This window comes from Pogona vitticeps, chromosome 3 (assembly GCF_051106095.1).
Source record: "Pogona vitticeps strain Pit_001003342236 chromosome 3, PviZW2.1, whole genome shotgun sequence".
NCBI classification, from domain to species: Eukaryota; Metazoa; Chordata; class Lepidosauria; order Squamata; family Agamidae; genus Pogona; species Pogona vitticeps.
In genome coordinates this window covers 260614453-260640982 of record NC_135785.1, presented here as the reverse complement: position 1 = coordinate 260640982, position 26530 = coordinate 260614453, and the positions used below count along the sequence as shown (strand labels likewise).

Below are 26530 nucleotides of genomic sequence, written 5' to 3'. Positions count from 1 at the left end.
GGAGGTCCAGCGCCCCTAAGCAGCGTTGTTGAAGGGAGAAATGTGGGCCTTTGCTCATGCAGAACAAATTGGCTGGATCCTGACCATACAATAACGGGACCCCTTGTTGGTCATCTAGTCCAACGTCCTGTTCATTGTGGGCGCAGTGAAATAGTGCTATAATTTTCAAGAACCTGGTTATGGTCTTAGCAGAACCCATGAGTTTTTATGGAATCAGAAATTATGTTTACATTAGGATTCCATTCTGCTTGCAAAAGCAAAGTTGATAAACTATACATACAACTGAAACTATTTTTTTAAAACCAACCACAAAACTGCAATAACAATTAAGAAATCAAATTGACAGTTTCACAGCACCCTTTCAATGGGTTTCAAACTCTCAAAGGCCTGTCAGAAGGGGGGGAGATCCCTTTGTTGTTTTTATGAGGATTTCTACACAGCTACATCATTGTTTCCCCTTCCCCGAAAACAACCGTATCAACTTCATCCATAATTGAGAGATGGGGGCGGGTGCGAAAACCTCCTAAGAAGAAGAAGAAGATCCTTTTGAATTTCCACTCACATCAAAGTAGAGAGAAATGTGTTTGAGGATCACAGCACATCACATGTGGGGTTGATTTTGTCTTTAATAAATAGCCAGGTTGCAAGAGGGGAGATCTCTCTTGCATTCCCATGCCAGCAATTTCTTAGAGATCAAGGTGGATTGTATGGAGAGACACTTGCATTATTTAAAGGCTGCCACACAGCGCTCCTTTTGATAGTGACAGGATCAGCCCGCAGCGTTTCTGCCTTGCTTTGTGGTTGATGCAAATGTTTCCTGAGACGTCAAAACTGGGCACAACTGCCGATAAAGAAATTGCAACCCAATGATACCATGAAAAGGAAAGTAAAATGCAATCCAGTTTTGCATTCTGGAACACTGACAGTCCATTGAGCGAATTCTTGAGCACTGCCAGGGTTGGGTTCCCCCCATGACAGGTGCCACCATTTTCTTCCTGGCCCTTCCCACCTCTGCAAACAAGACGGCAATGCTACAAAACCAAACCCACAAACTTCTGTTCCCTTCCAAAACAGGAGATACTCTGCTCTTCATACTGGCAGGGCTCTGTGGTATGAGAGGACACTCGGGCACGGTCCTGCATCATAGAGAGATATCGTCCTTGCAGTCAGATTTTGGTGGCTAAGTGGCTGTGACAAAACCAGAGGCAGCCACCAGATGTCAGCCAAGACCACGTAGTCCCCCTCCGGGGTGTCCTCTGGGACCATGTGGTCCAACCTGTCTTAGGTGAAGATTAAAGACCAATCAGTGAAGGCGGAATGTTCGCTCATTGACCTATCAGTGGCCTGGCTTTGAGCTCCTCCCCATTTCCATCTTCTATAAAGGCAGAAGGCCACTTATACCTCCCTTACATCACACATAACCCTCTGAGATAACACCCTCGTTGCAGGCTTCCATCATAACATATAGAGCTGATGCGAGGCAAGCTGCCTAAAGGTCACACAAGCCAACTTGACTGGAGGCAAATTATTGCGATGTCCTGTCGTGTTGCTTCGGACCTTTGGCCACCCTATCGGTTTATAGCAGTGGTCCCCAACCTTGGGCCTCCAGATGTTCTTGGACTTCAACTCCCAGAAATCCTGGCCAGCAGAGGTGGTGGTGAAGGCTTCTGGCAGTTGTAGTCCAAGAACATCTGGAGGCCCAAGGTTGGAGACCACTGGTTTATAGCCTTTGAAAGGTCCTGCCATGAACAGCCTTGCTCCACCGCCCTTGTAGACTCAATGCTGGGGTTTCCTTTTCTGACTCAATCCATCTCGTTTTAGGTCTTCCTTTTCCTCCTGCCATCTATTTTCCTGAACATTATTGTCTTTTGCGGAGTGTGTGTGTGTGTGTTAACTTCCCATAATAAGTTTTTACCTCCGAATTTAAACCATTTTAATTTTGTGCTTGTATTCCACAGAAAAACATTGTTCCTCTATCTGTCGCTAGGATTCTGAAAATGTTTTCTCTTGGCATTTTAACTGATGGCTAGAAATACCAGGGTTTCTTTCTCTGCCCCCACTGTGTTTAGTGGAATTTATTGTATTCAGAAAACAGAAGGAAACGACTAGTAGGAATAAAAACGGTCCAGCAACATTCAAAATGCAGAGAGAGTCTTCCCCTTCTGTAGATCACAGGGATGAAATATCAGCCAGCCATTCTGGGCTATTAGCAAGCTGTTCTTCACCGTGAGGATGTTAATAATAATCTTGAGTCTTGTTCTGTTTTGAAGAATGAGTGAAAAAGAAAGAGAGCAAAATCTGTTAATTATGCAACAAGCATAGCTAGGGACAACTGAACTGCCCGGAAAACCCTACTCTTCAGTATATCTGAAAACACCAGATGGTTGGAAGAGTGGTTAAGGACAACGGTAGTTAACGAGTGATAGGTTATGTCAAAAATGAGGAACATGCATCCCTCCCACTTTCGTTAGATTTCAACTTTTATTAGCCTTAGCCAGCCTATCCGACAGGGAAGATTATTATTAACGATTCCACTCTGATTTTACAGAACAGAGAATCCACTGTGAGTTTTAGTTTGAGTTTAACAAGATCAGGCCAAGGTTCTGAACTTTATGTCCCCAATAGGTTCATGGTGTTGGGTAGCTCCTTTAAAGTTTGGACTAAAACCCAGAGTGGATTTGCTGCCTCCAACAAAATTGGAGTCATCCTCCTTTGGCTACACTTTCTCCATCTCTGGGTTCCATACTGGTAAGAAAAGAAATCATGCAGAGATGTATTGCAGTTTGGGAGCTGGGAGTCTATAGGAAGAGGAAACCTCATCAGGGGTCACTGTAAAAAAAATCAACTGGAGGAAGTGGATTGGATGCAGGCTAGAATTGGAGTGAGATAAAAAAATTAAGCACTCCATGTATTCGTGAAGGCTTTCACAGCTGGGATCTAATGGTTGTTGTGGGTTTTTTGGGCTCTTTTGCCATGTTCTGAAAGTTGTTCTTCCTAACGTATCTCCAGTCTCTGTGGCCGTGGGCATCTTCAGAGGACAGGAATAGCACTCTGTGCTCTGGTGCAGTTCGTTTGGGAGTTGAGTATTTATAGCTGTGGGATCAGCTTTTGTCCTTTTCAGGAGATGGGTGATTATGGTGATCAGTGTGTTTTTGTTGTGGGTGTATCTCTCCTCCTTATCACAACAATACCCCCACTTTGTATGTGTTGCAGCCCTTGTCAAATGATTTCTTGCTTGAGCTTTCGGACCAGGGATATTAAAGTGTGTGTGTGTGTGTGTGTGTGTGTGTGTGTGTGTGTGTGTGTGTGTGTGTGTGTGTGTGTGTGTGTGTGTGTGTGTGTGTGTGTGTGTGTGTGTGTGTGTGTGTGTGTGTGTGTGTGTGTGTGTGTGTGTGTGTGTGTGTGTGTGTGTGTGTGTAAGAGGAACAGGCCCTTTAGGTGAGAAAAAAAGCCTTTGCTTTCTGAGAAAGAATGACTTTACCCCTTTTTCTGCAGACCTGATGGTAGGGGGTGTTACAGATTACTTGGCTATTATAAAAGGGGGTTGTAACTTGAAAAAGGTTGGGAAACACTGATTTAGAGAGAGACTGTGCCTGAGTAAAGAGGCTTTGCTTTTTATCACAAAAACAGGGGAGAGAGAAAAAATAATACAACAGCAAAACACCAGAAGTCTTGTTCACCAATTTTTTAAAAAAATCTTAAGACGTCCACAGGTTACGTTTTCTGGTGTTGCAACTTGCATGTTGGCTGAGAGAGGAGAAGTGGTGCGATAAAGATGGAAAACTGGAATTTTCCTTTAAAAATAAGAAGTCAATTTATTCAAGTAGCAGTGGCCCAATGGAAATGCCCTTGTTAACAAAACCACAGGATTCTTGCATGAGGAAAATTGGAAGCAAGAGAGGTTTTATACGGTAAGCAAACAAGCTTTGCAAACGAGTAAAGCGTGCAACCCAATAACCAAATGATTCGCTTGACAGATGGCCCCGAGTATTAAAATGAAGCCAATTGTGGCTAGATCTTTGCTAGAATTTCTAGTGGACCCAAACACAAAGCCCACACCTAGTTTTGAACAATGTGTGCTTTCGGACGCAGATCTGTGTGCATATGTTTCAGTGGCTTGCTTTTGCTGCAGACCTGGCGTTTTCAGGAGAGAGAATTATATATTTTTAACAAATGCCACACTGTGTCGTAGGAAGAGCCTTTAACAGAATATCGAACTTAGATAAAAGGTCCTTAGACTGCAATCCTATATTTACATCTCTGGAAATTTACATCCATTGTACTTTTGAGGCTTAGTTTTGAACAGACGTCCACGGAAATGTGCTGTCAATCATCCTCCCAGGTCTTCTGAGGGTAGATATAGTTTATGATAAATTTCGCTGACCCTCCAGTTTCCTCCATAGCTTTCCTGAGGTAAACCCCACAAGCCCAAGCATGTAATACATAGTAATTGTGAAGGATGCTGTTTGTTCAATTATTTAAAGTTCGGTTGCTATGGGCTGGCGATCAGCAGAAAGCAAACACCAACGGCCTTTGGTTTTGGGTTCCCTTTTGCGCTTTGGTTAACTTGGTGCTTGAAGGTATTAGGTTAATTAAAAGCCATGTGTTCCACGAGGGAGCGGACTATATTTGTAGATTAATAAGTACCCAAGGGAGCTCATAGTGACCGGCAGTTGGAAGATGTGAAGCTTGCTGGAAACCTTCCCTGGATGAGGAGAAAATGGGAGGTTGGGAGCAACTGGAAGGAAGGAAAATGAGGGATCTTTACCCCTGTTTTTCCAGTACGAATGTTTCACGTTCTGTGGTGAATATTAGAATTTGGACCTGAAAACAACAGATACCACCTAATCCATTTTGTTCGAAGTAATGAGCACAAATGCAAAAGTATATAAATAATGCACAAGGAGAAGGTCTCAAGAAAGATCCATCTTGTGGACGAAGAAAGCAAGATCCTCGAAGGAGGAGCAAAGAATATGGCTGCTACGGTGTAAAAGAGGAACAAGGGACCCCGCATCCTTCCCAGCACATCGAATCTCTCTAAGCTCCAAAGGAGAAGGAATCTACATTTCTTTGCCCGCTTCATGGTGTATTAACCAAGCCGAAAACTCCACCATGTTCCAATACCACAGTGAATTGTCCGTCCACGAGAGAGACCAGAAAAAGTGGGCCCTGATCCGAAATGTGAATCAAGCCTTGAAACCCTCTACGCTTTTGCCGGTAAGAGATGTCTGTACGGACACGAGGTTCGCGCTCAGAGTTGCCGATTCTGTGCACAACATATCTGGCCCTAAGTCTGGAGTTGCTAAATGGACTTAATTCAGAGCAAAATTGGGCGCTCTGGTCTAAAGTCTAGCTCCCATTTTGAAGAGACTTTGGAAATTTTCAGTATTAAGGTTGGATGCCAAAGTGGGACCACAGCAACTATGAGAGGGAAGCCGAGGGAAGGGCCAAAATATACGTTCCAGGGAGGCCATCATTAGAAGCTGAAATCTATTAATGCTCCAGAGACATAATTCAGGGAACACCTTAGTAGCTGAGTTATCATACTTGCAGGTAAAGCCTGGCTTTGCTTTCCAAATAACCCATCACAAATGAAAGCAACTTGGTTTACAAGCTGTGGGAGAGGTTAAAAGCTCCCACAGTGACAATCAGACATTTCCAGCACTTAAGGAACTCCATTTAGCAACACGATCGAGTATATTGTAATGTATAGCTTGATTTTCGCAGCCTCTTGAAGTTGTCATGTTCCCATTTTGACTTCCAACAGAATAAACACTGGAGACTTCGAAGGTCTCCTCAAAGCAGGAGATACTCAGATGCCATCTTCTTTTTATAAACTTCCTTTTGCATCCATAGTCTGCAGGTCATTGTCCTGTTCTGCCGTTTTGTTGGCTTAAAAGTAGGTTGCTCAAGGAGTCACGATGACGAGAAATGCTTGGAGGCATAATACCTTCTATGAAACTTAGCAGCTTTTTATTGTGTACGCTAATGATGATTATTGTGTATGCTAATGATGATGGACATGTTTCTATTCCTCCAGTGCCATGTCAATTCCTATGGGAAGATGTCTAATAGGCTAACAATTATAACATATTTATGTTTGGAACTTCTCTTTAACGCTTGCAACTTCTGTCAACACCTGAGCTTTTTAATTGCTTTATAAATTATGCCTTTTTAAAAACCGCTCCTGTGAATTGTACAGGATTCACGGGGTTTGAGAAGAAAACAATCTGCAATACTTTTGAAAATAAAGTGGCCTCGAAAGAGTGGATAAAAACCCACTGATTTATATTAAATGTGCATGTAATGATTTTATGCATATAAATGCAAGTTAAGAAGAGATTACCATGGGCTAAATTGAATTGTTTGTTTCAACTAGAGTAGATCTTTTGAATGAAGACCACCGCAGAGAGGACTGACCACTACAACGTATAACACAGGGCCACCCTGAATAGAGCATTTTGATTGAGTTCTGTTGTTAGTTTATATAAGAAGCAAGAAAATCCAGGCATTCTTCTGAACGCTCGGTAGATTTAGAGATAAGCATTACATCTTTGCCAACTTTGAAATTTTTGGGAAGCTAAATGTAGCCCTTTTCTGCATCACGATGCCTTTTTTTTTGGCAATCACTCTGCATAAAAACTCATGCACCTCGTCACTGGCATCCCTTTAAACATCTGTTTGCACCCCCCCAATATGTGACTATCCAGTCAGCCTAGCGGACTGATGGGGATTCATTTGAAATGTGATGCTGGAGGAGAGCTTTGCAGATTTCATGGCCTGGCAGAAAGACAAAAAAGTAGGTCCTTGATCAAATCAAGCCTGAACTCTCTCTGGAGGCAGAAATGTTGGGACTGAGGCTGTCCTACTTTAGGCACATTCTGAGAAGGCAGGATTCTCTGGAATGGTCAATAATATGGAGAAAGGATGGAGGCAGCAGGAAAAGAGGAGAACCAAATATGAGATGGACGGACTCTGTAAAGGGCACCGTTTTCAAACTTGGCCTTTTCCAAAGATGTCGGACTACAAACCCTACCATCCCCAGCCAGCAACTGGATTTTCTAGTCCATCGTACCTGGAAAAAACATCAGGCTGGAGCAGCTACTGTGCCTGAAAGATAACCCGATCTGAAAGAATAAAGGACAAAATTTCACTGGGAATATGGAGTTATCTTTTTGGCTTCCCTTTAAAAGTAGCTTAATATTTAACTTAAACTGAAGACCTTCCTCACTAAATGTTAATCTAAACTGAATTAGGTTTCTATGTCTTCTAACTGAGAGTTGATCTACTGTACTAGCATTCAAAGCTGTGTATGAGCTTAGGTTCATGGGTGTGGATTGTAAACCCTAGGGTCAGAGGGAACAGAAATGAAAAACGGGCAGACAAGGGTTGTTCCTTTAGTAATTGCCACTCACAAAACAGTATTGGGCTCATTAGAATGACATCCTGTCAAAGCAGTGCGACAACGGAACCGTATTACCTCGGGACCTGATGAGCACTCCAATGTTGGGGGAAATTGGACCAGCCTCTGTCAGATCTGCTTTGATTTCGATTCCTGCCTTGAGCAGGGGGGTTGGACTTGATCGCTGTAGAAACCTATTTCCAACTCAGTTATTCTGTGATTCTGTGATCTCGGTCTTGGTGGAATGATTGGGGGAGCATTTTTGTGTCTCTGTGTAAGTCAAAGCAGACCAAGTTGAGTCTATTTAACGAATTCTTGTTCCGCTGTTTCCCAGGAGAATCTGTCTTTGAATTTCTTCCACCCAAGTGCACTGTAGCTCTGAGCCAGGGAGAGTAAGGTCTTCCAGTTCGCTTTTGAATATTCCCATTGCTAATATCAGATTGGTTTCCATTTATTATTTGCCTAATAACTCACCTGTGTAGAACGAATCAGGGAACTGCCTGCAGTTGATGGCATTAGATTGTGTCCTTGATAATACACTGTCTGTTTTTTTTCTTGATGGAGGGAGCCTTCTTAAATGTTTGTTAAAGTTGTCCTATTCTAAAAGTTTTGCATCTTCTCCAAAGTCTTCCCAGAGAGTAACAGATTTGTTTTGGATTCCTGCCTTGAGCAAGGGGTTGGACTCGATGGCCTGATAGGCTCCTTCCAACGCCATGATTCTACGATTCTGTCATTCTCTGATTCTAGGATGAGCTTGGATAAGGAGACTATATTTAATTCAGATGAAAATTAGGGATTCACTGTTACAGCAGGCATTTTGAAATTTGCTGACTTCTAAGTAAGCAATCAGTAGCATCTCTGTGTAGTTCCTCTACACGGTGTAAGTGTTAAGCTCTTATTGGTTGAGTTCCCAATTTGCACCAAGCGTGTACAGTATATCCCATCTGCCTGCTTGTTCCATCGGGTGTCTGGCATCTGTTCGGACAATGCCACGGCCAAACGACACGTTGGCCGAAATTTTGTTGCGCCGTTGTGCAAACACTGCCGCTCTTAGCAGCAAAGTTAAATTAAGAAACCGTTGTAGACGTTGTGTTTTGCATGCAAACTTGTCTGACGTGGTGTGCCACAGACAATGCCTAGGCATATTTCTAAACTTACATTTGCTGCTAAGAGTGACGTGGCCTCGTTGGCGTAACTGCGCCACAGGATTTCAACCAGTGGGTCGGACGCTTCCGTCTTTTCCTTAAGACATGGGTTTCAGAGCAAACTTGAGAGCTATGTTGGAAGACATGCAATATCAGATGTACCAGGGGACCACCGCTCAATGACCGAGTATCGGTTTACATGGGAGAAAATCTCATATTCAACCCCTCCTGGTAAGGCGCAGAAGGGATTCTAGCCTAAAACCCCAGCGAGTCACTACCAGCCAATGTGGGCACCTCTGAGCAGAGTGATCTCTAGGGTGGGGCTTCTGGGGCTTTGTCTCTTGTAGGTTTGGCTGGGAGAGATCTTTCTTTTCTGGGGTGAAGGTCCATCTCTCCGGCACCAATCAGATATTCCTTCCCTACAGTGGACCCTTTACTTACAGAATTAATCTGTATCGGAATGGTGGCTGCAGGTCGAAAAGTCTGTAGGTCGAGTCTCCATTGACTTACAATGCATTGAAAACCGACTAATATGTAACTGGCCGTTTTTGTTCCATTTTTGTTCCATTTTTGTTTTTTTCTGGTCTGTAAGTCGATTCTCCGGCTGCAAGTCGAACCTAAATTTTGCAGCCAGAAAAGTCTGTAACTTGAAAAGTCTGTAAGTTGAGCCGTCTGTAAGTCAAGGATCCACTGTACCTCTAAATTCAAAGAATTCAGTGCTTTCCCCCTTCTCTAGAATCTGTTGCTGAAGACAGTCATGTTCAACAGTTTTATCTGTTCACATAGGTGAGTAAATAATTTTTTTTAAAATTCTTTCTCCTACTCATATCTCAGAGCGAGTGACTATAAGGGCCAGTGAATGAGGAAAGGCGTGGACTATTCTGGGGAACCTGAAACTATTCTGCTAAGTGAATCTCTGCAACTTTGGCTGTGCAGCTAGAGAAATTTAACCAGAAATGCAAAACTCTGCAACAGGAAGGGCTGGTGAAAGGGCAATAAAATTGACACAATGGTTTACATCAGAAGGTTATGGCTAGAATTCGATGTACTCACCAGGTAGAAGCCAATTAAAGCCAAATTAATAGTTTTACCTAATGAGCATAAGCAGATGTTTTCTTCAGTTTTCATTCCTATTCAGCTGATGTCAAGAGCCCATATCATTCTACAGGTAGTGCTATGGGCTGTTGCCGAGTTTTGAATTTCTGGTAAAATCCCCTTTTTTTGCTACCCAGTAGAAGTACAGAGACTTACAGAGGAGAATAGTTTCAAGTTCCTCAGAGTCCATTCCTTCCTCATTAACTGGCACTTAGTCTCAATAACTCACTCTGAGACATTTGTAAGAGAAAAATTAAAAAGTATTTCTTTACTGACAAGGGCTTGAAATTACAGATTTGTGTACACTGCATTCTTTGCTGCACACCTACTTAGCCACTGAACTGAACAGATCAACAGCAAAGAAACAACGGCCATCAAACGAAGAAAGAGGGGGAAAAGAACATTCAGCAGAGAGGTGGGGCTCTCTTTGGATTCAAAGGCTGGAAGGGATTGGTTAGTGCCAGATAAGTAGACAATCACATCAGCCCAGTTCTTCCCAGTCACAGAAACTAACAACTAGGATGAGAGATTGCAATTAAGACTCCAGTATGGGTATCCGTTGGTGGTATCTTACCTAGTCCAGAAAAAAATTGGAAAAGGCCTTCTAGTCTTCAAGATTACACAAATGCAAGAGTAGGTGATATGTATATTAGACCACTAAAAACTGAACAAACAGCAAACTTTCATGGATAAACTCCCATTTGTATATGTACATGCATGTGCTTTTTCTTTTGTTCCACAAAGAGAAAATATACTCATTTTGCACAGGGATTTTTTAATGCAAATTATAGAGATATGTGCTCCCAAAAAGTTGTTTGTGGTCTTTTCCGGAACAAATAATTTGTCATATTTTTCCAGATTCCTTGTCTGGGAGGCTTCGTGGCTGGTATTCTGCTGTGATGCAAATCTTGCCTGTTCTAAATTTTGTTTCGGCACACCATGGTAGCTTTTGGATGCAGGTCCCTGCACATTTAACAATCAGGATTGCTTGTAATTACAGAGTTGCATAGGCTGCTTTCTTTATGGCACTCGTACTTATCAACCAACTGAACAGATCAACAGCAAACAAACAACCGCCACCAACAGACTAAAAAGAGGGAAAGAAACACTCAGCAAAGAGGCGGGGTTCTCTTTGAATTCAAAGGCTGGAAAGAACTATTAGTTAGTGCTAGATAAACTATCTTCCCCAGCCCAGAAAAGTAGCTCCAGTCATACAAACCACAGACAACACGAGAAGTTCCAAACAAAACTCCAGCACATATTAATTTTGCACTTATCTATACAGTGGTGCCCCACAAGATGATGTTAATTCGTTCCGCGAAGATCGCTGTTTTGCGAAAACATCGTCTTGCGAAATGCAGTTCCCAATTGGAATGCACTGAAATCCATTTAATGTGTTCCAATGAGGAAAAAAATTGTCATTTTGCGAAAATTGCCCATAGGAAAACCATTTTGCGAAGCGCGGATCAGCTGTCAAAATCACTGTCTTGCGAAAAACGGTCCCGGAAACACCTGTTTTGCGCGTCGCGTACCTAGCTGTCAAAACTGTTGTCTTGCGAAAAACTGTTCCCCCCAAAAAAACACCATCTTGCGAAGCACGGTCCGAAACATTGTCCAGCGAAAATCGCCTATAGGAAACACCGTTTTGCAAAGCACTATAGCGATCACAAAAACTCATCGTCTAGCGAATAAACTGTTTTGTGAGGTAATCGTCTAGCAGGGCACCGCTGTACTGTGTGCTTTCACATGTTGGTAAAATACAAGTGATTCAGCCACTTTGATTATTTTTACCATTTCACTGGCAATCAAACCTTTGTCCTGTGTTTGCTCAAAAATATAATGCCTCTTTTCCCCCCACCATATGTTTTCTTTCAGGGGGATTATGTATGGATGGACCTGAAGACTGGGCGGGAATTTGATGTTCCCATTGGAGCAGTGGTCAAGCTATGTGACTCCGGGCAGATCCAAGTGGTAGATGATGAAGGAAATGTATGTAAGATGGCCTTATGGATCTACAGTTTGGGTTGTTTTTCATCTCTTGGCTGGTCTTACTGTGTGTTGTGTGGTCCCCCTTAGAGATGGGCACGAATCAACAGGTGATAGCCAAATAGGTCTTTGGCACTTCCGAGCCCTGCCTCCTTTGTCAGACACCCACTCACAGTGCCTCAACTTCCCTGCCCTGCCTCCTCTGTGTGCTGCCTCTGAGTGGGCATCTGCTGGAGGAGGCAGGGCTGGGAAGCGCCGGACACCTGTTATGTTGTCAAACAAACTGGCACAATCTGATGAACCAGCAATTAATGCCCATTTCTAGTCCCCATTTAATATTAAAATTGTAAATATATAAGGATACTAGACAAAATATTCAAGTGATTTTTTTTCAGCTTAAAGACATTCATTTTTGTAAGGGAAAAAAATAGCAGTGGGGCCACTGTACTCCAAGATCTCTGGATAGGTACGTGGTGGTTCCAAAATCCTGCAGGTTGCTCACGATCAAAAGCATCCTTCCGCAGGAGTTGTTGATGTTGAATTTCAGCTTTAGACTCAGAGGCAGAATTCCTGCAATGATTTTTGTTTCACAATGTCTTATTTGGAGAATATTCTAACATAGTTACACTCAACACCTTGTGTTACCTGTTGTTTTATTACAGCAGGACCCCTTATCTGTGGGATAATGATCTGCTGATTTACTTACCCGTGGTCAGAAAATGTTAAAAGAAAAATCCTATAAATATATATTTCTAACATTGACATTACCAGAACTGGCCACTAGAGGGAACCCTATACCATATTGCATTTGCTACAGAGAACTATATTTTCATGTCATTACTGGAACTGGTCACTAGAGGGATCCAGAGACCATGCTATGCATAGTATTTGCTATTAAAATAGTGTTTGCTTTAATCCACATTTTTTCTGCTTCCATGGGGGGCTGTGGAACCGATCTCCCACGGATACAGTTATCCTACTGTATGATCATTATTCTCTATTCTAACATGATGGACTTTTCCAGGAGCATTGGATATCCCCTCAGAATGCCAGTCATATCAAACCCATGCACCCCACATCCATCCATGGAGTGGAAGACATGATCCGCCTTGGAGACCTGAATGAGGCCGGCATCCTGCGGAACCTCCTTATTCGCTACCGGGAACATCTGATTTATGTGAGTGTCAGTGCTGGATCACAGAACCTCAATAGTTGCCTCTATTTCCTCTTTAACAGACTTGCTACCTGTTTGTCAGAAACGTGGGTGGCGCTGCGGGTTAAACCGCAGAAGCCTCTGTGCTGCAAGGTCAGAAGACCAGCCATCATAAGATCGAATCCACGTGACAAAGGGAGCTCCCGTCGCTTGTCCCAGCTCCTGCCAACCTAGCCATTCGAAAGCATTTAAAAATGCGAGTAGATAAATAGGTACCACCTTGGTGGGAAGGTCACGGCGTTCCGTGTCTAGTCGTGCTGGCCACGTGACCACGGAAACTGTCTTTGGATAAACGCTGGCTCTACGGCTTGGAGACGGGGCTGAGCACCGCTCCCTAGAGTTGGACACAACTGGACTAAATGTCAAGGGGAAGCTTTTACCTACCTATTTGTCAATATCTTTTCCCTCCCTTTTGTCAGACTTTCAATCAATTTAGAAGTGTTTGGCCTGGGGATATTTAACCCGGACACTGTATTCCTCATCCTATGGTTTTATGGTAAAAATGATGCTTATTGTACAATTCTATGTATGTCTACTTGACTTGAGTAAGTCCTACTGAGCTTAGGTGAGTTTCCCTTCTGTGACACTCAGAGGCTTTCATTAGTTCAGGATTTTCCACTTCTAGGCACAGGCTATCTATAATGTCTGCTTCTGGTCTCATGTTGGCCTTCTCAGCACATCAATGTTGCTCTACCACAGCATCCGTGACTAGCAGGCTGCAGGTCCTGAGGAAGAAATGGGCAATACAGAAGACAGTGGAAGGGGAACAGGTCTCTGGAAGCAGCTTACCTCGAGAACAGCCTTGAAGGCGAAATTGGGGTTGGCTGCTCCCCTGTTAGGGGTGTACTTGTGGGGCTCCAAGGCCAGGTTTCTTCTCCTTGGTAAAGACGCCAAGATGGAGGTACCTTGTCCCAACCAGCCCAAGGCATTTTGCTGCCTGAGACCAAGAATGAATTGACGTCCGCCCTTCCACGAGAGAACCAAACAAAAGTGTCAGTGGAACCTTCTCCCCCCCCCCCCGACCATAGGACGGCGTCATGCGTTCTCCTTGAGGGTGGCCGGCTCGCAGTTTGGAAATGTTACAGTGTTGGAGTTACCACTCCCAACAATCCAAAAGATAATAATAATCCTAGAACGGCAGAGCTGGAAGGGACCCACTGGTCATCATTGAGTCCGGTCTCTTTTCAAGGAGGCCCAGGGGGGATCGAACTCCCAAACGATGGCTCCACAGCCAAGATCTAAACTACTGAGCTATCCAACACATTGGGAGTTTGTGGTCCAATGACTTAGTGTTTCCAAGCTCTAAGCAGGCCCACATTTGGGGGGATCTCGAACATGCTGCCTGACTCACCCAGCTCCATTCTTCAACAGAGGACTTCAAAGGGTACTTGCCTCCCTCTGCCTAAGGGTAGGGCCACCCTGCTCTCCTGCCTCTGAGGGAGTAGTGGGGCCATGGTAAGAGACAGGAAGCTGGACTAGAGGGGCCCTTGGCCTGATCCAGCACAGGTTTCTTCTTTTTCTTAGGTTCCTATGAGTGCTGAAGTGGAGGTTAGGTCTGAACTCCTCACTGTGTCTAATTTTGGAGAACTCGCTTGTGATGGAGAGGGAAGGGACCCAGCCGTTCCCTCCGTTTTGCTGTCATCCCTTGAACCCAGACCAAGCCAGGATCTTCCTCTGGCAAACTGCAATTCACCTCTAATGCTCAGGACTGGCCATTTCAGGCGCTGAAACGCAAGACTCCGCTGAGATCCCTTCCCAGAATCCTCCAGCTAGCATGGTTAGGGGATTATGGGAGCTGTAGTTCAAAAGAGGAACACTTCCCAAATTCTGTTCCTACTAAGAAGCAAGGAAAATGTTTACCTGAGGCAATCGTCCACCTTCATCCCCAGACGCTAGAGGTCTTTGAGTGGTTTGTGACCTACCAATAATATACAAGCTGGCTGGATAATGGTGCGTGTGTTTGTTTTTTTTAAATCTTCCCTGCTACCTCTGATCCGAAATTCAGACGAACTGTGGCGGGAGAGTAAGTATGGTAGGTCAAACTGCTGAGTCATCCCAGCATTCCCCTCACAGGCATCCTCGGCACGTTGTCAACTGCTCAGTCGCTTGGGGATACCATTTTTCTGTTGGGCTGCCTTTGCTTCAGGAAACTCACTCGCATCTACACCGTCAGCCGTTGGCTTGCCGTCTGGCTGTGCAGCTTTGCCCAAATCAGAGGAGCTGCATGACAAATTGCTTCTAACATTCACAGTGCCACAGAGGCAGGGCTGGACATTTTATTGCTGCTTGGGGTGGTTGTTATTTTAATTTTAATTTTTAACGCTTGCGTTTCCTAGAACCTGGAATGATCTGCTTTCCAAAGGCTTTCACCTAAGGACAACCTTGCATGCATAGATGTCATGACAATGAATGGCGATGTTGTGGTGTAGCTAACCTACAAAATGTGTAGGTACAGTAGGACCCCTCTATCTGTGGAATGAGTATCCGCTGGCTGAAATTACTAAATTGCCACCCAGAGTAGACCTTTGGTCTGGATGGGCAGGGTAGAAGTCTAATAAATAAAAAATAAATAAATAATAAATTTAAAAAACACCAGAAATACATAGTTACAGTGGTGCCTCGCATAGCGAGCCTCGCTATGTGAAAATATTGCTAAACGGAACATAAAAACCCATTGGAACGCATGCGTTCCAATGGGCCCTAAACTTACCGTTCAGCGAACTTTCCTCCATAGCGGCAGCCATTTTCGTGCCCTCGGTAAGCGAGGGGAGGGCGCGAAAATGCTGCGCGCGGCCATTTCGGGTGTCCGGCGGCCATTTTAGAACCACCAAACAGCTGATCTGCGGGCATCGCAAAGCGAGGATCGGTAAGCGAAACGCTTACCGATCGTCGCTATGCGAGTTTTTGCCATAGGGACCGACGCTATGCCTCCGCATTAGCGATCCCGAAAAGGGGATCGCTATGCGGATTCGTCATTGTACGGTGCGCTCATTAAGCGAGGCACCACTGTATTTGTATTTCCAGGGTGTATTTACAGGGACTGGCCACTAGAGACCATGCAATGTATAGTGTTTGATATTACTGTGTTTTTCAACATTTGTAGGGGAGCTTGGAACTGAACCCCCCACAGATACTGTGGTCCTGCGGTACCATTTGGGAGTACACCGAGATACCTTGTTGGCCTTGGAAAAGTTATTTGGATTGTGATCACATAGGAAAATGATTTCAGAGCAGAGTGGTCCTGTGCAATCTATTTCCAGAGCAATTCCCCCAGAGATGGAAGGGTCACTTTAAGGGAGATTGGTCCGGTTAAAAGTGATCTACGGTGTGCCTTTCCTGAGTTCTGATCGTACCCTCAGTTGAACAACAACTGCCTAAAGGATTCTAGGAGTTTTAGTCAGAAAAATAAATTTCTCAAGCTGTATCCGCTACTGGGAACAGCATGAAGCACCAGACAGACTTTGAGCTCAGCTTCTCAATGCAACAGGTCACATGCAGATATACGTGTTGGGTTGGAGGCATGTTGCTGGTGCCAACCTTATAGCAGCCTGGCTTCAGGGCACATTTATTCTGGGAGTGATGAACTTAAAAAAATAATTTTCTTCAGATTGGGGATATGGTCTTTACAATCATCACTAAGATTCATAATATTGTGAATATTATATGGTTCATGGACGGCACAGTTTGGATTGTGGGGAAAGGGATCTCTACTTAGAATGAGGCATCCTTCCCTTTTAAGAGCCGTCCCGCACTTTTCTGGCCCAACAGTAGGGCATGCATTCTTTTTAGCAGGCTCAGATAGCAGCCTCCAGCAGCTGCTGATTCCGAGGGAAACTTTCAGAGGCAAAGTAGGGGGAGAATCACAGAAGGGGAGCAGGGAGAGGAAAGGGAGAAAACAGAATGGGATTGACAGGGAGAGAGAGTGATGTAAATAAAATATAATAATTTCACTTCCCCTGACCCCTCTGCAGATAATCAGGGGAAGGGCTTAATTGACAGCTGATCAGGCTACAAGGGATCATTTGCTGTTGGGAGGAGAGGAATGTGCCAAATGGCACATTTCACCTGCCCCCCCCCCCCGATCTCAACAGCCCTTTTGTAGCCTGATCCCCACCGCACACCCAAAACAGTCAGTCTGGACAGTCCCTAAGTCTACTTGTGTGTTTTATAGACTTCAGAGAAGTTAGCTTCTGGACTACAAGTCCCGACCACCAACTTTCCATGCTCATACACTCTAGGGGGATTATAGAGAGTGGTTAGTCCAGAAAGGAACTTTTCTGAGCAACAGTCATTTATATTGACTCAAAGGTGGAGCTGGCAGGATAGCTCTGTGAGTTATTCATTCATTCATTCATTCATTCATTCATTCATTCATTCATTCATTCATTCATTCATTCATTCATTAGATTTCTATCCCGCCCATCTAGACCAAAGGTCTATTCTGGGTGGTTTACAAATTTAAAAACAATAAAAACAACAAGCATATATTATGAATCCAAGATAGCAAAAGTATAAGAAATTAAGATACGGCAGGAGGGGAAGCCTGCCCAAACAGCCAGGTTTTAAGTTTGTTCCTGAAAACATCCAGAGAGCGAGCCAGGCGGATTTCCACTGGCAAGTTCTTCCAAAGGTGAGGGGTCACTGCCGAGAAGATCCTGTTCCTCGTTCTTTCCTTCTGGACCTCTCTCGTCATTAGGCCCCTCAGCTGCCCAGCCTGGCTGGAATGAGTGACTCTGGCAGAAGTGGGTGGGAGAAGGCGCTCTACCACATATTGAGGTCCTAAACCATTTAGCGCTTTATATGTAATCGTAAGAACGTTGACATCAACGTGGAAGTGAATGGGCAGCCAATGCAAGGCAGCCGGTGTGAGGGAAATATGGTGGTACCTTTTCACCCTAGTAAGGAGTCTGGGTGCTGCATTCTGCACCACCTGTAGTTTCTGCAGCACCCTCAAAGGCAGCCCCACGTAGAGTGCATTACAGTAGTCTAATCTCGAGATTACGAGTGCATGGACCAAAGTGGTGAGCGCCCCCACATCAAGATAGGGACGCAGCTGGGCAATCCACCGAAGGTGGAAAAGTGTGGAACGGACCACTGACGACACCTGAGTCTCCATGGTGAGCGCCAGGTCCAGATGTACACCCAAACTGCAAACCTCACTCTTAGATATCCAGCTGTTAGCTTTCCAGCTGTGGAGCCAGAGGTTGTGAGTTCAATTCCCCACTGTGCCTTCTGTGATTAGAGCCAGCCTGGGTAGCCTTGGGCCAGCAGCACAACAGTCCCAGGGCTCCCCCTAGAGGAAGGGAAGGGGTGTACTCTGCACCTAGGAAACACTGAAAAGGGTTGCCATGTCATGATTGACTTGACGACATACACTTCTTATGTATGTGTGAAGGTGTTTGTCAACACACGAAAGAAAACTCTCCCTCGTTGAGAAGTAGCAGCCCTTCATGTAATTAATGTAAACCTTCGTTGAGTGGATCTCACTTGTAGCCCCAGTCTCTGTGTCTAATTCTGCGCAATGACTTTTCGGCTTGACCTATGTATGATGTGTGCTTATGGGTCTTCTCTCTTTAGACATACACAGGCTCCATATTGGTGGCAGTGAACCCTTACCAGCTCCTCCCCATCTACTCACCAGAACAGATCCGGCTCTACACCAACAAGAAGATTGGGGAGATGCCCCCCCACATCTTTGCCATCGCAGACAACTGTTACTTCAACATGCAGCGCAACAACAGAGACCAGTGTTGCATTATAAGGTGAGTGAAAGGCTTCCACAACGGGTGCGTGCCTGTCGGCGACTCAGTCTCCTTGTTTTGAAGGGGTTCGAAGCTTGGAAAAGTTACTTCTGAGTTACAGCACCCCAGGATCCCCCCCCAGCTCACATGGCCATCCTGAAGCAGAGTTTGGAAAAGTTACTTTTTGGAGGCTGATAATCCACAGGATTCCAACCTACCTTGGTGGGTGGCCATCGTGAACTGCTGGAGAACTCAGAGGTTTAGGTCTCTTGACTGCGGAGCCAGAAGTTGGGAGTGTGATTTTCTGCCGTTCCTCCCTGACAGGGGCTGGACTGGATGATCTATAGGGTCCCTTCCAGGTTTGCAGTTTTAAGGTTTTAAGATCGTTCACCTCCAGGAGCTGTTTTTGCTCCATTGTGGAATGCATCGGAACATAGATGTCAGACCTGTGCGGGGTGTCTTTCACTTGAGACTGAAGCTGTGTAGATTTGTATCTCTGGACTATAGCTCCCAGAATTGGCCACACGTCCTGCGAAATTCTGGTAATTAAGGATGGAGAAATCTATCACTTTCATTTTCTGGTATTAAAAAAACCTGGGAATACAGTAGGACTCCGTTATCTGTGGGGTCAGTATCTGTTGATTCACTTATCCACAGTCTGAAAATATTAAAAGAAAAATTTCCAAATAGATATGTTTAACAATGACTTTACCAGAACCAGCCACTAGAGGGAGAGAGAGAGAGACCATGCATAGTGTTTGCTACGTGCCGTATTTTTCCGTGTATAAGACACCCCCATGTGTAAGATGCCCCCCACTTTTCTAATCCAAAATTAAGAAATCTAAGTGGGGGGAGATCAAAGCCATGCAGGATCGGTTTGATCCTTGCTTTCCCTCCACTTGTTTTTGTTCTCTCCCCAGCTTACTTCCATGTCTAAGACGACCCTCAATTTTTAGTCTAAAGATTTTAGACAAAAGTATAGTCTTATACACGGAAAAATACGGTAAATATATTTCCATGATGTCATTACCAGAACTGGCCATGAGAGGGAGCCAGAGACCATGCTATATTTGCATTTGCTATTATAATAGCATCCGCAATAATCCGTGTTTTTCTGCATCTTCAGGGGATGCCTGGAACAGATCATGGGGGTCCTATTGTAGTCAAAATAGCCATGGCATTCTCTAGCCCCTGAGAATAGGACAATGGGAAGAAGAAACTACCGTATTTTTCACTCTATAAGACGCACCTTTCCATAAGACGCACCAATTTTTTAGGAGAAGAAAACAGGAAAATATAATCTGTTTTCTTCGCTCCATAAGATGCACAGACTTTCCACTCCCCTGTTTTGTGGGGAAAAAGTGAGTCTTGTGGTGCAAAAAATACAGTAAATGTTGGTAAGGCTTGGGGATACACTGTCCTTAGCACCACCAATAATGAAAAGTTTGGTCATGTCCACTTCCTTTGGTCTTTGCAGTGGCGAATCCGGTGCTGGGAAGACTGAAAGCACCAAGCTGATCCTGCAGTTCTTGGCAGCCATTAGTGGCCAACACTCTTGGATTGAGCAGCAAGTACTGGAGGCCAACCCCATACTGGAAGGTGGGTCCTCGAAGTCCTTCTTACACAAGAGAAGCCCTCCTGGTTTGAAAAGGCATTTCCTGCTTATCTGACTGAGAGCAACCAAAGTATTCTGATAGAATGTTACATCATATCCTAAACAATTTTAAGAGTTTCATCAGTCATCCATCAAGGCTTTTCTTTTCTTTTGACTACAGCTATGGTCTTTTTCTCCCCTTCTTTCCTGATAATATTTGTGGGTTTGATACAATTCTTCCGGTTTATAGTCAGTTGAATTTGGTAATGCTCGTTTGTTCCTTACCGAGTATTATAATTCTTTAGGAATGTTACTTAAATTGTACGTTGTCACTATGGTTCTTCTAGTGCAGCCTGATTAGGATCTTTGGAGAGGGGAAAGCCACCAGATGTGTGCTAGATCCTTACCTTTCCTGGCTCATAAAAGCAGCCAGAGGTGGAATGACTGAGTGATGAATGACTCCTTGGAGCAAGGCAGACTGTCAGCAAGAAGAAAACAGTAGTAAGACCTTATGTGAGCAACCCCCCCTTGCTGAACATGATGGTGAATTTTACCATGTTTTCCTCCGCAAAACCTCACATGGGGGCTACAAAATGTGAAGGAGGAGGGGTGATCCCTTTGGACTGACCCTATAAATCAGGAGTGTTAATTGATCAATAAATTAACTATTCGGGTTAGAGATGTGCACAAAACAATTTGGCCCACTTTCTCAAAATTCGTACATGTGGAACTAGAGGTGCCATGTGTTCCTCCCTTCCCCCTTCCTCCCGGTCAGTTGGCGCACTCACAATCCCCCACACGCCACCCGGGTCTTCCCTTCGGGCAGTTGGCCAGTCCAGCAAATAGTTTGGGCTTCCCTTCTCTGTCTCTGCTGGAAACCAGCCACTCAACAGTGGCACAGTGAGAAACCATGTCCTGCCACCTTGTCTAGTGGTTGGCTGCCAGAGGAGGCAGGGAAGGGAAGCCTGAAATCCTGGGTGGACTGGACAGCCACCTGAGGAGGAGGACCCAGGTGGCATGCGGTGGGTTGTGAGTGGGTTGGGGGTGGGGGAAGTTTTGGTAAAGTGGGCCAAATAAATTTGTAGATGATACCAAATTGGGTGGAATAGCTAACACCCTAGAAGATAGAAACAAAATTCAAAATGACCCTGATAGGATGAAGCGCTGGGCTGAAAGCAACAGAACAAAATTCAACAGGGATAAGTGCAAAGTCCTGCACCAGGGAAAAAGAAACCAAATGCACAGATGGGGGATACCTGGCTCAGCAAAACTACAAACGAGAAGGATCTTGGAATTGTCATAGATCACAAGCTAAATATGAGCCAACAGTGTGATGTGGCTACAAAAAAGGCAAATGCTATTTTAGGCTGCATCAATAGAAGTATAGTTTCCAAATCCCGCGAGGTGCTAGTCCCTCTCTATTCAGCACTGGTTAGGCCATATCCTGAGTCTTGTGTCCAGTTCTGGACATCATACTTCAAGAAGGATGCTGACCAATTGGAACAAGTTCAGAGGAGGGTGACAAGGATGATGATCAGGGGGCTGGAAACCAAGCCTTATGAAGACAGACTAAAAGAACTGGGCATGTTTAGCCTTGAGAAAAGAAGACTGAGGGGTGATAGGATAGCACTTTTCAAATATTTGAAAGGCTGTCACACAGAGGAGGGGCAAGATCTGTTCTCGATCATCGCAGAGTGCAGGACATGCAACAATGGGCTCAGGTTAAAGGAAGCCAAATTTTGGTTAAATATCAGGAAAAAAATCTTGTTAGAGCAGTACAACAGTGGAATCAGTTACCTCGGGAGCTGGTGAGTGTTCCAACCCTGGAGGCATTCAAGAAAAACTTACACCATCACCTGGCAGATATCCTTGGATTGTATTCCTGTACTGAGCAGAGGTTGGACTGGATGGCCTTATAGGCCCCTTCCAACTTCACTTTTCTACCGTGTTTCCCCAAGAATAAGACAGGGTCTTATATTAATTTTTGCTCCAAAAAACGCATTAGGGCTTATTTTCAGGGGATGCTTTATTTTTTTCATGTACAATCTACGTTTATTCAAATACAGTCATGTCATCTTCTTCTGGTTGTTGCACAATGATGGAGGGTAGGGTTTCACTTAACTAGGGCTTATTTTTGGCGTAGGGCTTATATTACGAGCATCCTGAAAAATCATACTCTTATTTTCAGATTAGGTCTTATCTTTTGGGAAACAGGGTATGATTCTATGATTTGTGCCCACCTCTAATTCTGCTCATTGCAAAAGTTTCTCCTGGCTTAGCCAAGCATTCAAAAAGAGTGAATGATTGTTCATTCAAGTACAAACTATGCAGGTTTAATCTGTCTAGGGCATCCTTTAAAATCTTATTGTAGATCAACTTTCTTTAATTTGGAGACAACATCAAAAAAAATTGAGAGAACGCTTGGTAACACTGTGTTCTTTTCCCATGGACCCAAAGCTTTTGGAAACGCAAAGACCATTCGCAATGACAACTCCAGCCGGTTCGGTAAATACATCGACATCCATTTCAACAAGCGAGGTGCAATCGAGGGAGCCAAAATTGAGCAGTACCTGCTGGAGAAATCTCGGGTGTGCCGCCAGGTGAGCATACTCAGACGACAGAGAGATGACGGATGTCACACATGCTAAGTTCTGGTTTCGTTTCTGGATCACAGAAAAATTACAAACCAAGTAGTGTATTTTTCTGTGTATAAGATGACCCAATGTATGAGACGCCAAATAAGAAAATTTGAATGCAGCTTTCCCACTCTGCTTCCTAAGCCCCGCGAAAGCAGGATGAAAGGGCTGCGGTGGAGGGGGAAAGCAGCGATTTTAGGAAGTGGAGGGGTAAAGCAGCCATGAAAGGGCTGCAGGATCACAGCCCTTTGATCCTTCAGCCCTTTCATCGGGGGGGGGAAGCAGCGATCAAAGGGCTGCAGGATCAAAGGGCTGCAATCCTACAGCACTTTGATCCCTTTCCCTCTTACGTCTGTGTATAAGACAACCCTCAATTTTTAATTTAAAGATTTTAGATAAAAGTATTGTCTTATACATACATGGAAAAACACAGTAAGCCTTTGAGCTGTTCAGAGCAATCCACCTGGCATATATGAGATGGACTGACTCCATCAAAGAAACCACAACCTTCAGTTTTTAAGAGCTGAGCAGGGCATTTGAGGACAGGACATTTCAGAGCTTAAGTTGGGGGGGGTGACTTGATGATGTGTATCAAACCATTTAAATTGTGAGCTAAGTGAATTGTAACGTGGCCAAGTCAACAGTGGCTCAGCCTTGCTAAAATTCCCTTAACCCCTTTCTCAACAGACCCGTTTGTGGGTGGGTGGATGATTATTCCCAACCCAATTCATTGGGTTATTGTGAAGAAATGACATCAGATCTGACCAAGAAGGATCCTTCCTTTTTTCCACTTCTCTTTCAGGCTCCAGATGAGAGGAACTACCATGTGTTTTACTGCATGCTGAAAGGCATGACCGTGGAGCAGAAAAAGTTACTGGGACTTAGGAAGGCAGCCGACTATAACTACCTCTCCATGGTGAGGGCAAAGTTGTGAAACCGGGTAGCGAGGAGGTGAAAAGGCTGTGTGAAGATGAAAGGACCGGGTGTTTTTTTTAATTTCTTATAGATGTACTTTGGACATAATGTATGAATTATGAGCAAATAGGGAATGGGGTTTGGGTGGAATTCAGTGGTAAGGCACCTGGTTGCATACAGAAGGTCCCAGGTTCAAATTCTGACATCACCATGAAAGGGAAGGGGAGAGTCCTGCCAGAATCATGGCGAGATGCTGCCAATCAGTGTTGAGAATATTGAGCTAGCTCAGGATAGGGGAGAGTGACACACGCCCATCCTTTGACCTTGGGCGGCTGGGCCTCCTTCCATGCGCTGTCCTCCTGAAAATTTTTATTTTTTAAAAAAGACTTTTTTAACTAAAAAGCTCCCTCACACCCAGCAGTGGTCATTTTTTTAAAAGATTTGCCAGAAACATGTTCTGGGGAGGCCCAAAACACGGCAGACCGCCTCCCATGTCCCTGAGGGGGCACTAAGGGAGTTTATGATCCATTTTTAAAAAATTGAAAATAGTTTATGGCTTGAGGTAATGAGGGGGGGCAGGCTTCCCCTTTCCTGCCCTGGTCAGATAAGTATTCTCAGTATATCCCCCCTTTCTAGGTTCTTATGTTGCTTTTTAATTATTTAAATTATAAATTTTCTTTCTTAAATATAGACACACACAAAAGAGAAAGTACATGTCTTTCTGTTATAGTATATAATGCTTGAGTTGTTATTTTGTTATTGTCAGTTTTTGTCTTAAGCATTATTTTGCGTTCAACACTGTCTTACATATTTTTCTGTAAGCTGTCCAGAGTACTGGCTCGCCACTAGAAAAGTGGGATATAAGTCCAATAAACAAACAAACAAACAAACAAACACATAAACTAAACATATAACACCATACTTACTTGTTGTCACAATAAGTACTGTTAATACCAACTTTTAATCATGTTCTCTGGGCGGTTTATTAGTTTATATATTTTATTTCTGTTCCCGCTTTCTCTCAGAACAGAGATTCGATGTGGCTTTTGTACATCATGATAATAACAGATACAGCTGTCAACACAATACATTATAATACTTAAATACCACTATTTCAATATTTTAAAAAACGTTAAATTCAAATAATTGAAAAAGCATTTTAAAAGCACATCAGAAAAAAAATGTATATAAAAGCATGCAACACATTCCACAATGAAAGCTTGTGGCTCAGTAGTTAGGCAGGTATACAAAGCCTGCCTGAATAACCCTAAAATCTAGAATATGATGAATGGCTAGATCCAAAGCATCTCTGCTTGTTTCTATCAGCAGAATCGGGTGGGGGAGGGTTCGAATCTTGCAACACCGCATGTAGTTCCAAATTCTGCTCTGGAGGGCTGGGAAGCCTTCTCGAGACAATTCTGGCTGGCGCAGAAGGAAGGAAAGACCAAGAAGAAAAAGTTATGTTGCTGGAGCACTGCAGTGCCAGGGTGATGATGGATTTAGGGCAAAAGCTACATAGAATAGTCAGAATGATTAAAATTCCATTATTCTTTGAAAGTCTCAAAAAAACAAATTAAAGAACAGTGCCAACTTGCAAAGAGATAGTTTTTCTCAGTGTGTTTTGCTGTTTATTTGTTTCCATCCACCATTTCCAGTTGTTTTCCGTTCTTGCGTTCTCATCTCCTTGAACAGTCTTTGGTGCACATGTTGAGGTGGAAATGTGATTCCCAATTAAAAAAATAAATAGATAGTAAATGAAACAATGGGGTGAACCTCTCCAGAACTGTTGGCTAGATTGTGGACAGGTTCACATGTTTGCTTTCTGTTCCTTCCTGACATGTTTTTAGGTAGCTTTTATGAATGGGGAAAATCTACTGTTTTTCCAGAATTCTCATTTTAAACCTCATGTCCTTTTTGTTCCAAAAGATGACTTAGAATTTGGGATGTTTTTCTCAGAAACAATGGGCGATAAAAATTTTCCTGAATTGACACTAGCCAAGTTAAAACGGTATAGCTATTCCCAACTTAGAAAGGACATGTCTCTCATTCAGTGTTTACAGATGAACAGCCTCTTGGAAAAATAAAACAATCTTATTTTAGCACTGAAAGGGTGGAATAAATTAAGGACTCAAAACCTGAGATGTGGATGGCCAGATTGGATTAGTTCCCTGCCTCCTTCATTGAGACTTTTTAAGCCTGAAGTTTTTTTCCAATTTCAAATAAGATTTTTTTAAAAAAAAAATTAGTAAATACTTCAAAACATTGTCGTCGCCGTCGTCGCCGTCATAATAATAATAATAATAATAATAATAATAATAATAATAATAATAATAATAATAATAATAATAATAATAATAATAATAATAATATGCCATCAAATCAATTCTGATTTGCGATCCTTCTGATAGCAATCCTTTTCAGGTTTTCCAAGTAGAGAGTACTCAGAAGCAGTTTACCATTCCCTTCTTCAAGGGCTGATCCCAGGACTGTGCAGCTGGCCCAAGGCAACCCAGGCTGGCACAGTAGGGGAATCGAACTCCCAACCGTTGGCTTGTCTAAACCGCTGAGCTATCCAGCCAGCTATTTCAAAACCAACTAGAAAAGAATTCTTCTGTGCTTACTTCTGTTTGCTCTTTGCTTGCTAAATTCAAGAACGTTGCTTGCCAAATTCAAGAAGTGCAGCTTTCCCCACAGAGATAACGCCTACTTAGCATATAAATATTGAAGAAACTCTCAGCAAACAATAACTGTAATTCAGTGTGGAAAAATTAGTTTAATGCGCTGATTTAAATCCAGACTTTTA

At 43.7% G+C, this 26530-nt stretch overlaps 1 protein-coding gene across 6 annotated transcripts in view; it reads left to right on the top strand.

Annotated features, from left to right (window-relative positions):
* Positions 1-26530, top strand: part of MYO7A (myosin VIIA) — a 148117-nt gene that overhangs the window by 32619 nt on the left and 88968 nt on the right. For 2 of the 6 annotated variants that reach the window (XM_072993468.2, XM_072993466.2), the window contains exons 1-8: positions 2331-5217; positions 11518-11631; positions 12653-12805; positions 14847-14873; positions 18419-18603; positions 20060-20181; positions 22634-22776; positions 23615-23728. In XM_072993468.2, the coding sequence (XP_072849569.2) occupies positions 5113-5217; positions 11518-11631; positions 12653-12805; positions 14847-14873; positions 18419-18603; positions 20060-20181; positions 22634-22776; positions 23615-23728 (963 nt within the window). In that variant the 5' untranslated portion in view covers positions 2331-5112. Of the gene's footprint in view, positions 1-2330; positions 5218-11517; positions 11632-12652; positions 12806-14846; positions 14874-18418; positions 18604-20059; positions 20182-22633; positions 22777-23614; positions 23729-26530 lie in introns of those variants that run through there. The other 4 variants (XM_072993469.2, XM_072993467.2, XM_072993470.2 and 1 more) reach the window with 3 other exon arrangements.